Raw genomic sequence first — 13,516 nt, 5'->3', positions numbered from 1 at the left:
AACAACACAGATTGAACAGCTTGTGCTTGAAAAAGCATGTGTTGACTGGGGCGCCACAAACTGTAGGTCCAGTCCCAATTAGCCTTACTGTGCATAAAGTGGACTTAAAATACCAACCAACCAAGAATATTTATGAATCGACAAAATATCAGCAGAATATATTTCCGTCCAGCAAACTTGATTTCGGTTTTCTAACGATTTCCGATATTTAATTTCATGAGAAATCAATTACTTTTGGTCCCGTGGAGGAGTAGTCAATACATTCCGCTTCTACAACCCCAAAGATAGGTCTTAGGTTTGAATCCTATGCATGTGAGTGTATAAGCCAGAGATTTAAAATAGGTAGAAAGGCATAGTAAAATGAGAAAAAGAAAATAGGGATAGATTTTAAGTAATGAAAATAATTTGCCTTGCAATAAGATGATATTTGATGGAAATTTAAATCCATCAAATTTTATCGTTTTTCATCTGGTAGTTTCTTACATATGAGTAGTTGGCACTGGAGGGTTTCTCGCGATTGTCAAGGAGAATGTTGGGATGGTACGATTGCCGTGGTGCCTTCTTGCTTTCCATCCTTAGCCATACTGCCACCGTGTCTCATTTACCTCATTGCCTCCTTCACATATACTTTTACCTAACTTTTATTTCTTGTGTTTTTCAATTATATAGGTACACTTGTAATTTTCTATATTTTGTACATTTATAAGCATTTAGCCTAATTGTATAGCTTAACAAATTAATTCTTGTAGGACAAAAAGCTATTTTTATAGTAAGGTAGTCTGTGTAAAATACTGTAAGCTTAAGTGTAACCCTACTTCAAATAATAACTAACTAACTAACTCTCTAGCCTTCTTAAACCCGAAGGTTCATGGCTGCAGCAACACAGGCCTTCCATCTGTCCCTATCTTGAGCAAGATCTATATACTCTTTTCCATCCCTACCGATTTCCTTTAGGTCCATCTCAACGTTGTCCCTCCATCTTCGTCTTGGCCTTCCTACAGGTCTCTTACCATCAGGTTTCCCAACAAGAACCTTGTAAACTCCTCTTTCCTCTCCCATTCGTGCCACATGGCCTGCCCACCTAAGTCTTCTTGATTTAATTATTCTAATAATATCTGGACATGAATACAAATTATGTAGTTCTAAATTATGTAACCTTCTCCACTCACCTCTCTCCTCATCCCTTTTAGGTCCAAAGATTTTCCTAAGGATCTTATTTTCAAATACTCTCAATTTATGTTCCTCTTTTAATGTAAGGGACCAAGTTTCACACCCATATAATACTACAGGCAAAATTACTGTTTTGTATATTTTAACTTTTAGTTTCTTAGATATTAAACGAGAAGACAAAAGTTTATGAAGAGAGAAGTAACATGCATTTCCTGAATTAAGCCTACATTTTATTTCCTCTTTAATATCATTTTCATTTGTTAATATTACTCCTAAGTATTTGAATTTGGAAACTGGTTCAAACGAGTTGTTATCAATAATTAGATTTTGATTATTACCTAACACTTGGTTTCGGCCTGTAAGCATATATTTAGTTTTCTCTTTGTTAACTTCCAAACCTATCTCTTTAGCAGTTTTGAAAAATATTTTAGCATTATTCTTAATCGTATTTATATCATCCCCCAGTAAGTCTACATCATCTGCATATGCTAACAACTGAGTCACACCATTTAATTTTAGTCCTTCTTTAGTTTCTTTTACCTTCCGAACAGCATATTCTAAGGCAAAATTAAAGAGCAATGGAGATAATGGATCTCCTTGTTTTAACCCATCATGAATTATAAATTTGTCAGACATATTATTACCCACACGAATTTTACTTTCTGTTTCACTGGTGCATATTTTTATCATACTAACAAGTTTCTTAGGTATTCCAAACTCTACTAATATATTATATAATTTATCTCTTTTGACCGAATCATATGCTTTTTTGAAATCAATTAATAGCTGATGGACATTTTGATTATATTCCCACTTTTTTTCAAGTGTCTGTCTGATGTGAAAAATTTGATCTGTAGTTGATCTGTTACGTTTAAATCCACATTGATAATCACCTATAATTTCATTAGCATATGGGGTTAGTCTTGTTAAAAGAATGTTAGACAATATTTTGTATGTTGTTGAGAGTAGAGAAATTCCACGGTAATTATTGCAGTTCATTTTATCACCTTTTTTAAACACAGGAACAATTATGGATTCTTTCCACTGTTGAGGGATTTCTTCTTTATTCCATATTAAACAAATTAATTTATGAATTTGACATATTAATGAATTTCCACCATATTTAATTAACTCAGCTGGTATTAAATCAATGCCAGGTGCTTTGTTATTCTTAAGCCTTTTAATAGCATCTTTAACTTCAGTCAAGTTAGGTTCTGGAACTAAATAATAAATAATAACAATAATCTTATCTTCCTCATCGCAATCGTACAAACAAGAAAAATGAAATTATCTACCTCCCTACCACTCCACATTACATCCTTTATACAAAGTCCACAGTTCTCTATAGCCTATCTTCTTACTTCACCCTTCATTCGTCATCGTGCAGCCATCTAAATCTTGGAAGACTTCTTCTTCACGATATATTTTTGATTTCAGTGCCCTTTAGAACATTGCTGTTTTATCTCTTCTTTCTGCACGTCTCTTCCATTATAACCTCTTAACCTTTGCAAACTTTATCTCTTCACTGTTAGGTAGTCTCCACACTCCACTCTCCACACTCCACTCTCCACAACCGACCCATACATCTTTCTTAATATTTTTCTTTCAAACCTTTTGAATGAGTGTTTTTCAGTTTCCGTCGGTGTCCAGTTTTCTGTTCCGTAGTGAGTCTTCTCTCATTGTCTTTTCTTTCATATTTTCAATAATGTCGCCAGAGAATTTTGTTCGGATGGGGTCAAGAGTGGGCATAGTATTTACAAATGTGCTGTGCTTCAGAGGCCATAGCTACCAAGATTCTCTTTTTTATCCGTTCTTTGCTCATATTTTTTCCTTCTTTTTCTTTTACTTCCCCTTTCTTTTTTCCTATTGCTGTGCATCTTTATTGCTCTACTCTTTATTTCCTGTTTTCAGTTACTTGTCTTTCTCTTCTCTCTCTCTCTCTCTCTTTATTTTCATCTTCTTACCTTCTTTCTTTCTGTTTTCCTATTGTCTTTGAAATTCTATCCAAACAATTTTCTGTCGTTATTTCCCTCACGTTCTCTCTCTATTTTCTTCTTCATCTCATATCTCTTTTTCTTCTTTCTTTTGTTGTTTAAAGAATTTAGTCTACTTAGGTGCTGGAAGGATGGGAGGGCTATAACACACCCTCGCTCACTTAATGACGATGCCACTGCTTGGTGTAACAAGAACAACGAAAACGTATCCTAAATATTTAACATACTACTTGAAATACTTAACATAATCTAACTTGAAAGCCAAGGAAAAACCCGTCCACTAATCTGTAGTTTTGGGGAATTACGATGCAATCATACGATCAATGCACTACGAAGGATCTGCTTGTGATGTTGCGTGATTCACTTGTGCTTTCGCAGCTGTTCTTTGTCATCAAGTGAGCGTGTGTACATGTAACATATGCCCCGCTGAAAAGGCTGCGTTATTGACGTGGTTTCGTCACGTCGACGGCTGAAATTGCTATATTGTGTGGGTTGAGGGCGGTATTGCTCAATGTGGTCAGAAATGAGCTCTAACCGTAACCAACAGTTCATATCATTACGCTTCCGTCGCGACAAGGCAAAACGTACAGAAAAGTACCTGTCGATTTCTTTGATTGATAAAAAAGTTGCAGTAATAGTCTACTTGCAGCAGTTGGCGTTACTCGAAAATGTAACTATTACTTGTAACCAAGGCTCGAAATGGAAAATTTCACGAAACTGGCCCCTTTGCTTTCGTTAACATGGTGGTGTATTTCTTTCTACTAGTTAAATGACGCGCTGTGGTATAAGTATTCTGGAATATTCTTCTCTTAATACTACTTATACTATTTTTTTTAAAAATCAATTTGTGCAAGTGAAATATTTTTCCATATTGTTAATTTCCTGTGTCCTTCAGAATGTCAACATTACGTCTGCTCAGCTTAGTATCAGAAATATAAAGAGCAAGCTGCAAAAAGGATTTCAGGAATAGCTAGCTATATTAAAGACGAAAGCGTGGGAAAAACAGAATGACAATAAAAAGAGAACCTAAATTTGTGTAAAGATCTTGTGAAGAAGGATACCTCTGTTAGAACAATAGAATCCACAACAAAAGACAATTAATATTAATTAACAAATAAAAAGTAAAAACACGAACCACAAGGCACAAAAAGAAGACACCATCATTCTGTGCTGAGTCCATTCGCGGCAACAACTCATCTCGACGTAAAGTGAAGCTTACATGAACGCTATATGTAATACTATTAAACAGTATTAACAACTTAGTTTACATTGAAATGAAAAATATAGTGAAATATAACCGGAACTGTCCGTTGCCGTTATGTGACGAGACGGAACGAAAAAAGTTCCAGATATTCACGAACCGGAACGCCGTTCCAGTCCGCTCCGGTTCTTTCGAGCCTTGCTTATAACTAGGGCTAGAATTTTTATGACTTAGCATATTTTTTTGATAAGGGTGATGTGTTCCCTAAATATATAGAAATTCATATTGTGAAGAAACTAATTGAATTAAGGTGCTTTTTAAGGGCATATTTTGGCATATTTGGCAATTTCTACGTGATAAAGCATATTTTGATGGATTTTCGGTCATTTTCAGCATATTTTCGCTTTTTCAAGAAATATACAGTCATTTTCCAAGTGTATTCGTTCTTACTCCCATGTTCACTCGGTTTTTTTTGGACTGCAGCAAAATATTTTTAATTTTTGTTTGAAAATTTGCAGAAAGTATTCATTGTGCATTTCAACTCATCAGGGCCCATAAAGCGAACTAAAAGTAGTATGTATATGAAAATATTTCAGCATAAGTTAGATATTGATGTTTGAAACGGTCTAGTTATAAGGGCATATTTTTCAAATTATAGTGCATATTTTGTAAAATTTTAGGACATAAGAGCATATTTTATTTTGCATATTTTGGTGACTTTAGGTCATAAAAATCCTATTCCTACTTATAACAGAGCCGGACTTAGGAAGAGGCAACTCGGACACTGGCCTGAGGCCCGGCGCCAGATAAAGATAATGGTTTGTGTATGATTTATTAAAAGTTTATAGAGGACGCTCGTGCTTCCAACTAATCTGATTTTTCTGACTTGTTTTGACATATACTTAATAATGTCCAAAATTACTGAACTCGTATTCTAAACAAGCAACTATATAAAAATCGTGTTATGTTAATGTGCAATATTCAATCGAATGAATTCATGAATTGAAAATATTATGTAAATGTTAACCATGTAAATTCACTACAGCTTCAAAATTCAATTAAGAGTAAACAAAAGAGGATGTTGTTGGATATGATTAAAAATTACCAATTTAATAGGGAAAATAATAGTTTGATATTGATTTTTGTAATTAACGACAATTTAATGAAAAGAAACGATAGTTTAGACACTTTTATTAGTTTTCAACACGTTCTGCTTATTCTTAGGTAATAATACGAAGTACAAAACATATACATTATCTGTTTATTATTGTAATAGTGTGCTTCAGAGTAAGAAAAAGATTATAGACCCCACGTATATTGTATGCTCCAGGTTCGCGCACCCAGCTAAGGCTCCGGCCATGACTTGTAACACAATTTCAGGTAACTCGTTATTTCCAAGCAATGTGAGATATGAAGCCACGGCCTCAAGAATAGCCGTTAGGGTACTGAAATAAGAACTGGCTTGTTTCGATCGTGAAATATAAACGTTTGTCTTCGGCAAAAGCAGAGTATTCTAGTGTTTCTGTTCACCCAGATGAAGTTTGAAGTCTGAGTGCTTTGATAAGGAAGTGGAAACTGCTCGTAAAAGTAGATAACAGTCGCAGACCTTACGTAAACATCCACAGAGAAGCACACAGGGCAATTAAAATAAGCTGAAGGACTTGCTCGGCCAACTTCACGCGGGCAAAAATCGATGGCGTATCGCCTCTGCACACAGTGTTCAGCTGTTGGTGGAGGTGACTGTTTTATTTATGTAAACCGGCGTAAAATTAAGCTGCGAGGAAAAACATTGAGCCGTGGAAGAGAAAAGGGAGCGCGGTGGGGGCATGAAATATAGATGAACCCTGTGGAGAGTTCGAGCCTGTCTCTGAAGGGTGTTAAGTAATATATTATTTCAATAGTCGGTGACCTCGCAATAACAGAATTGGGTATCAAGAGGTATTGCTTTCTCGCACTGAGTGGTAAAGTGATATATCCTGTACTTGTTCTGCTTACAGAAACATGCCCACTTTTTTTGGTGATACGGTGAGAGGTTTCAAGTGGATATCGATCATTCAAAGAAGATGCAGGATAGTAGAAATTAAGCATGAAGAATGAAGAAATTAAGAAAACTGTAATTGAAGAAAGTAGGTATCAAACAAGTTGCTAAAGATGTGAATTGTAAAAGCCACAGAGAAATGAAAACATTTCTAGAAGCCAGGAACGAATGGAGAAATGCAACAAAGCAAGAATAAGGACATAATATGAACTAATGCCACAGGCCCCGTCGGTTATACCATGACACGAAAAACAAAGGAACAAGGAAAAAAGAACAGAAGAAAATTAACTTTTAAAACTTTTCTAACGGTGGAAGCGGCCCCGGCGCCTACCCAGCGTCGAATAACATGGGTACCTGGGGGAAACCCTGGGGGGTAAAGGCGGTCAGGGGCGTGATGCTGATCACATCACCCCCACTCACGACCGGATCAAGAAAGTGTGGGGCGTTACCCCCACACCCCATGTACGCCTTCATGGCGTGGTGCTAAGCACAGGGGAACACTTTACTTTTACTTTTTACTTCACGTCACTAATCGTCCTTCCTCTCTCGATTGTGTCTGAAATTAATATCATATCAATATGTGACATGGGGTGGTAAACAGTCTTGAGAGAAATTAGTGCCTGAATACTTAATTACATAAGTAGTAGACAGTGGCGGCGATTGGGCTCCAAATCTGGGGGTGGGCAAAGACAGTTTACTTTCCCTTGATACATAAGATTTAGCATAGTGCGGGAGCAAAAGTGGCATAAAGTTGGGGGGCAACTGCCCCCTCGCCCCCCGTAATCGCCGCCACTGGTAGTAGATAACTTTTACAAGCATTTTTCAAGGTTAGAGTGAAAAATATAGTAAATCGTATTTTTGAAATATTGTGGATGCACAAAAAGAATCGGTAGTTGGTAACTAAAACGTATCTCATACGTTATCGTATTCTAAAATAAAAGGGGAAAGTGCGATATTTAGAATGCTATAATGATAACATATATAGCTAATGATTTGTAGATTTGATTGATTGAATTGGTGTTTTAAGTCCACTTCTTGCACAGTATAGCTAATTGGGACTGGACCTACAGTTTAAAGTGGGATCCGAACCACTATGTGCCTCCACCAGGTATCGAACCAGGGATCCTTTGATTACAAGGCCACAACGCTACCACTGCGCAATTGGGGTGGCCCTAATGATTTGTAGAAACTCGAAAAGGAGTTCAGAAAGTTTCTTATAGCCACATATACTGAAACGAGAAACTTCTGTTTCAATTTGTAGGCTATTTGTATTTATGTTAGTTAAGGTCGGCGATGAGGGTCAATGGTTATTATATGTAACTGATGAAAGTACACTCGCAAGGAAACACCCATGCCCACGCCAGGACTCGAATCTAGTCTATCGGCGGTGCCATCATGGGTCCGGCATTCTACGCACTCGGCCACCGAAGAGACTTCTATTTTAATGAAGACTAGAATAGTAGCTGGTTTCATCCCAACGAGAAAGACACACAATTACGAAATTCACTGTCTCTCTAAATATGATTTCGAAAGTTTCAAAAGTAAACTACATTGTATATTGCAGGTTTCGTCTTCAGGTTACAAAAAAACGAATTTGAAATGGAGAAAATAACATGTGCCTAGAATCATGTTCAAGGAATGGAGTATTTGCATTAACACTGACCTACGACATATCAAAATGTCTTCCTCCTGACGCATGACCACACGCAAGCGCATACCTTGAGACATTGCCGCACGTGCCACGAAGTAATTGTTCATTACACATGATGTGACAAAAAACAAAATGCCGTCTTAGAGATTAGATCTATTTGAGACAATAAAGCTGTTTAAACATGAATTAATCCTGAGGCCCCTTTCAACGACTTTCGTGCCGTGTGACAGGTGGCAGCACACACGCACATTGCATGCTTAAATAAATAATCACACGATACGCACAGCTTGTGCACAGGCTACAATGAGATGGAATCAAGCCCACTATGCGTGTACAAATAAATTTATGTACCAAAGAACCAACAAATTTAAAGAAATACTTTGCTCGTATGTTCACAGCGCGCTACGACGACAGGAGTTCAAGGATCGAATCCCAGCCTGGGCATCCGTTGTGAGTGTCTCTTCATTAATTTATTTTTTTCGATCTAATGAAGTTTTTACTTGGGTTATTCTATGTGGATACTAACTAAATTAACATTATTTCTGATATTAAGAATAACAATAACAAGCTTTCTGATTTTGTAACTTGAAAGATACCAATTTCCTGGTGGGGGGTCGACAGACCTGTTCGACCGCCCTCCCCCTCCTGACGCCCATGCACAGAATGAATCAGTGGCAACAAATTGCATTTGTCTCTGTATCTGACCTTGCACAGATCTATTTGCCATCTGCAGGCCTCAGATGTTTTTATCGATGTTCATGACAGACTAAGCTTATTGGGAAACAGACGTTTCATAACAAGTTACGCACAAGTTGGTCGAGAGCTATCTAAATTTAAAGGCAAACAGATTATAGTATAAGTTCCATGTAGAATGAAACGATGCTGCAAAAGCAAGTTCATAACCACAACCTTCATCGTCACACGATTCTTTTATAAATGATTTTTAGGCTTTATTTTTCATCGTGGAAAATATACAAAAAGAAACATGTTTAGCTGCCTACCTAACCATTGCAAGCTTCTTCTTTATGAAGCCCAACTTTGGCATTAAATCTCGTTTAATATGTCCTTATATGTCAGCCATTTGCAATTTCTTTACAATGTAGTACGTAGACGATACGATATGACACATCGTTGAATAATGATTTTTATATGGATGTTGCTGTTTACGATGAGTTTGATATTAACTTCTCACGTATGTATGCAGATTAAAATTTATACGTGGCAAAAGTTCACTTCATCTCACGTCACCTTAATTTGATATATTAAGTAAGCTACGCAAAACTTTGTTAATAATGCAATTTTTTTTCCTACAGACAGGCTTATCATCGTCATTTGCTTTTTAAAAGGTCTAAAAGGTCCATGAACACAATAATGTTGAAAATAATTCTAGTAAACCCTTCGTTTAATAACGAAACTTTCTTAACTTGTTTTACGACTCTAAACCCTCTCAAAATACCTCTGGGTCAAGAGCCTGAAACGTCTGCATGTGCTGTTGAATCGCTGAAAGAACAGTGTTGCCAACCGTAGTGTACAACGCGTTACGATTTGTGACTTTGCTGTTGCCAACTGTTGAGAATTCTAAGGTTGTTTGTAGAATTTGTTTGTGAAAGTAAAGTTCTCATACTTGCATATTTGCTATCAGTTACTTTTTTGTAAAATTTCTACAACTTTAACTTCACGACTACATTAGGACCAAGTTTTAATCGATAATTTACCACAAAATTATTCTCCTCTTACAATATTACTCCAGCACTGTAATCAGCAATATAAAGAAGGTAATATTTTTGTTCATTTGCATTATATCATATTCTGTACACATTAGATTATAATATACGACGGTATATACGTTCAATATTTCCGCTGCGATAGTGTGACTGAATTTTTATTTTCCAACAAAGACTGAGATCCATGGTATAATATTCATTGCACGCCAAACTTTGACCAAATTGTATATATATATATACACACACACACACGCCTACAAAGTACGTAAGAATTGAAAAACTCTGTACTGCCTGGCATATTTTAACAATATATTCGAAGCTGTATTGTGTAGTAACTCACCTTTAACTCTAAAACTACGCCTACACACCGGTACTTCAGAGAGTCGATGTATCACATTCATCACAGGCATTTCTTTGTGTACAACACTCAGGACGAAACAATTTCACATGGCACTTTCCGAGCACTAAGACGCCGAACAACTGTCACATTCTCACAGTTAAGTCCCATCATTTTTGCAGAAATAGGCCACTTGCATTCCACTTCGTGCATACAGCATTTTAGCTTCATCCATATCGCTATGACTGACACGTCTAATCACGGACGTAGAATCACTACATCGACAACACTGCGGAATAATACTAGGCCCTTCAATGAGCGTTGTAGCATTCTTTTTCAGCAAGGAAATTTAGGAGTTTCACTTCACAATTTTGATGTTATCAGGAGAAAACTTTCTATGCACTCAATACCGGAAGTGTTATCCACACAATTTACAGGCGATATTTGTTTGTTACTTTAAAGTTCAGCCACCTAATTCGCAGACAGCACATACCTAGTCAGTCTCCAAACAGATCTGTGTGAGATAACCGAGCACTGAAATTGCACGGAATATTACCAGCGTCGAAGCATATCGTGCAAGGTTATAGATGAATGGAAATCTAACTTTTTTATATAAAAACCAACGTTGCATGCTTTTATCGCGTGTGTCAGTGTTGCCAAGTACAAAGTTTCGTCACGAAGCAGAAATATAGGAACAAAAAGAAAATTACTTTCAAATATATTTGTAATCTTACATGTTATGTTCACAGATAGCTTACAGAGTACATTTCTGTCAGCAACGGTAAAAATGAAATGATTAGTGTTGGAGTTAAAACTTCATTTTTAAAAAGGTATGACGTACTAATGTCGTGTGCATATTAGAGTAGTGAACGGAGGGATGAGTGGAGGAAATATGTGTCTGTTCATGAATATTTTCGTGAATTTCACGCACCTTTCGTGCATTTTATATTCAAGTTCAGCTCCCCTTCTTTGATAGAAACTTTACCTGCTTTATTTGGCACCTTCAATCTCGTTCAGCGGAAATGTGGAAAACTATGTACTGACTGCCGAAAATTGAAACTATTTTTTTTTTTTAATCTGACATGAATTGCGATAGTGAAAGTTTTTGTATTTATATAGCCGATAGCGTGTTGAAAGGTGGGTCTGATGGATTATATTATACCTAAGCTCAAGTTTCGCTTGAAAAATAAAGCTCGATAGTGGAAAAGGTAAAACGCACTAAAGAACGCACCCCTCTTCTACGCAATTCCTAAACATGCTATTATTGTAACGGTACGTGATAAATAACTTCGCTAACATTAAAAATATTGCTATTCTGCCGACCGTGGAAGAATGGTTAGCAAAACGCGCTACGCCGAATCCCGAATCCCGAATCCCGGACTGCATATGCGTGTTCTTTGTGAGTGTTATTTCATCAATTTCAGACTCATCTTCTCGATTAGCCAAAAGTAGAACTAAAAGAAAAGCGAAGTAAAATAAATCAAATGTCAATAATGCTATCCACGCATACAGATTGATTGAAGAGATCGTAGCTTCAATGAAACCTAAACTCCTTTTAAAGGGTCCAAGAAGAAAAGGGTAAATACCTCTATCTAGTTCTTGCGGTGATTCTCTTATGTAATGCCACTGCCACTTTGAGAGTCACCTAAATTTGAACAACGAATGTAGAAAGTTAATGCAATTGATACGTTTGTTTTGGTCGTATGTTTGAGATGGGACTAATGTTTAATTTACAGTCAAAGGCAACTTGGCGAGCATGTTTGCTCCCTACGTAAAAAAAAACAAAAAAAACAAAAAAACAACCGCGATAGGGAAAATACAAACAATATAGTTGGTAACACTTCAATTCGTGCCTCTGGTTAGTAGTTTTCCTTTGGTTGAAGTTTTTGTCACGCTTTTCCTTTGTAACTCTGAAAATATGTACAAAACTATTGGAACCTATCTTGAGTTATTTTTATATTTTAGTCTTCGTGATGTAGTCATTGGAATCGTCGATATCTCACAATTCGTTTCCGAGTCTAATTTTGTCATCGAATTACGTCATGCTGAAATTCAACAAATTCTCGGTCAGTACAGAACACGATTGTGAGCGGGATTGGAATCTTGGAAGTTCTTCGCAATTTCTTCAAGTGAACAGATAGGTAGGAGACCAGCTGGCACGAAAGATGACACGAGCGTTGTAAGTGCGGGGAGAGGGAGACTTGTTCCTCTCAATAATCCAGAAATGCAGTACGTTTTGGGGGTGGTATGGGTAGGGGTGGGCATATTCACACGAGTATCGATTTCGATATTTACTCCAATAATTCTCTAATGCGTGTGTGTGTGTAATTTAATGTAAGTGAAATAGTCATTAAATATGTTTGTTTCTTTTCTGTGTGTGTACTTTTGTGGAATTTATTTTACCAAAAATCTTTGTATCACTAACTGAAAGAGAGGTAAAGTACAGTTTGAAGTTTGAAGTTTTTGTACTAAGACCACTTATGCACAGAGTATAATTGGGACTAGACTTTCAAATGGAATCCGAATCACTATGTGCCTCCAGCGGATATCGAACCCGAGACCCCTTGATTACAAGGTGGCGGCGTTACCACTACGCCACCGGAAAGGCACAGAATTAATAGAAATCGAGAGAGAGAGAGAAAGAGAGAAATGGGAAGAGAGCGAATAAGCAAGAAGATTCTAAGACAGAAAGTCCAGGGTCAACTGACCTTTCACGTGAACACTCACGGACTTACATGAGTGGTGATTTCGAAATTTACTCCAATAATTAATTCTCTCATGCTTGTGTGTGGCACTCAATTATAATTTCTGTACTTGGCTAATTGGTATTTTTCAGTCATCCCCTGGATGTTCAAAATTATTGGAATCTATGCACGTCCCCTCTCAACAATTCAAAACTGTGTTTATCTGAGATCGAATACTGCATTGTAGGAGCCAGTGGTTAAACCATAAAGAAAGCGCTGCAGAAGAATGGACCGAGGAACTGCATGGCTTTTATCTGCCCAGATATCTTGCATCGTGATCTACAAGTTGATCACGCGCGCAAGACAACCATCAGGAGTAGGCATCAGCTTCCATGACTGCAGGTGCTCCAGACACACGTAAGCGCTGATCATCTGATCCAACGATGTTACACGCTGAAAATGCATTACATGGAAGTGGTTTCGAAAAAGACGTGATCACATTCCATGACATTTTTAGGTTTTTCCCCACGTGGCCATATACTTACCCCTGCCATTTAAGTCACGCCACACACACACTCGCGCACACTTGCACATCTATAGGAATGCATGGGAGGGGGTTTATGAGAAACAGTTGGTAAGATACTTGTAGGAAGACCAAGACAAAAATGAATTGACAATACTGAAATGAATCTTAAGGAAGCGTGGACTGATCTTGTC

The 13,516-nt window shown here is 37.1% G+C and overlaps 1 protein-coding gene across 13 annotated transcripts in view; it reads right to left on the bottom strand.

The window, feature by feature from the left end:
* Positions 1 to 13,516, bottom strand: part of Mctp (multiple C2 domain and transmembrane region protein) — a 544,727-nt gene that overhangs the window by 348,508 nt on the left and 182,703 nt on the right. For 10 of the 13 annotated variants that reach the window (XR_014443766.1, XR_014443765.1, XM_083140837.1 and 7 more), the window contains exon 1: positions 10,119 to 10,313. The exons of the other annotated variants lie outside the window; for them this stretch is intronic. Coding sequence is in view for 8 of the 10 variants with exons in the window: in XM_083140837.1 (XP_082996963.1) it covers positions 10,119 to 10,188 (70 nt within the window). In the remaining 2 variants the exon portion in view is untranslated. Of the gene's footprint in view, positions 1 to 10,118; positions 10,314 to 13,516 lie in introns of those variants that run through there. 13 annotated transcript variants of the gene reach the window in all.

This window comes from Lepisma saccharinum, chromosome 1 (genome assembly GCF_977018435.1).
Source record: "Lepisma saccharinum chromosome 1, izLepSacc3.1, whole genome shotgun sequence".
NCBI classification, from domain to species: domain Eukaryota; kingdom Metazoa; phylum Arthropoda; class Insecta; order Zygentoma; family Lepismatidae; genus Lepisma; species Lepisma saccharinum.
This window is presented reverse-complemented; position numbering and strand designations above follow the sequence as displayed.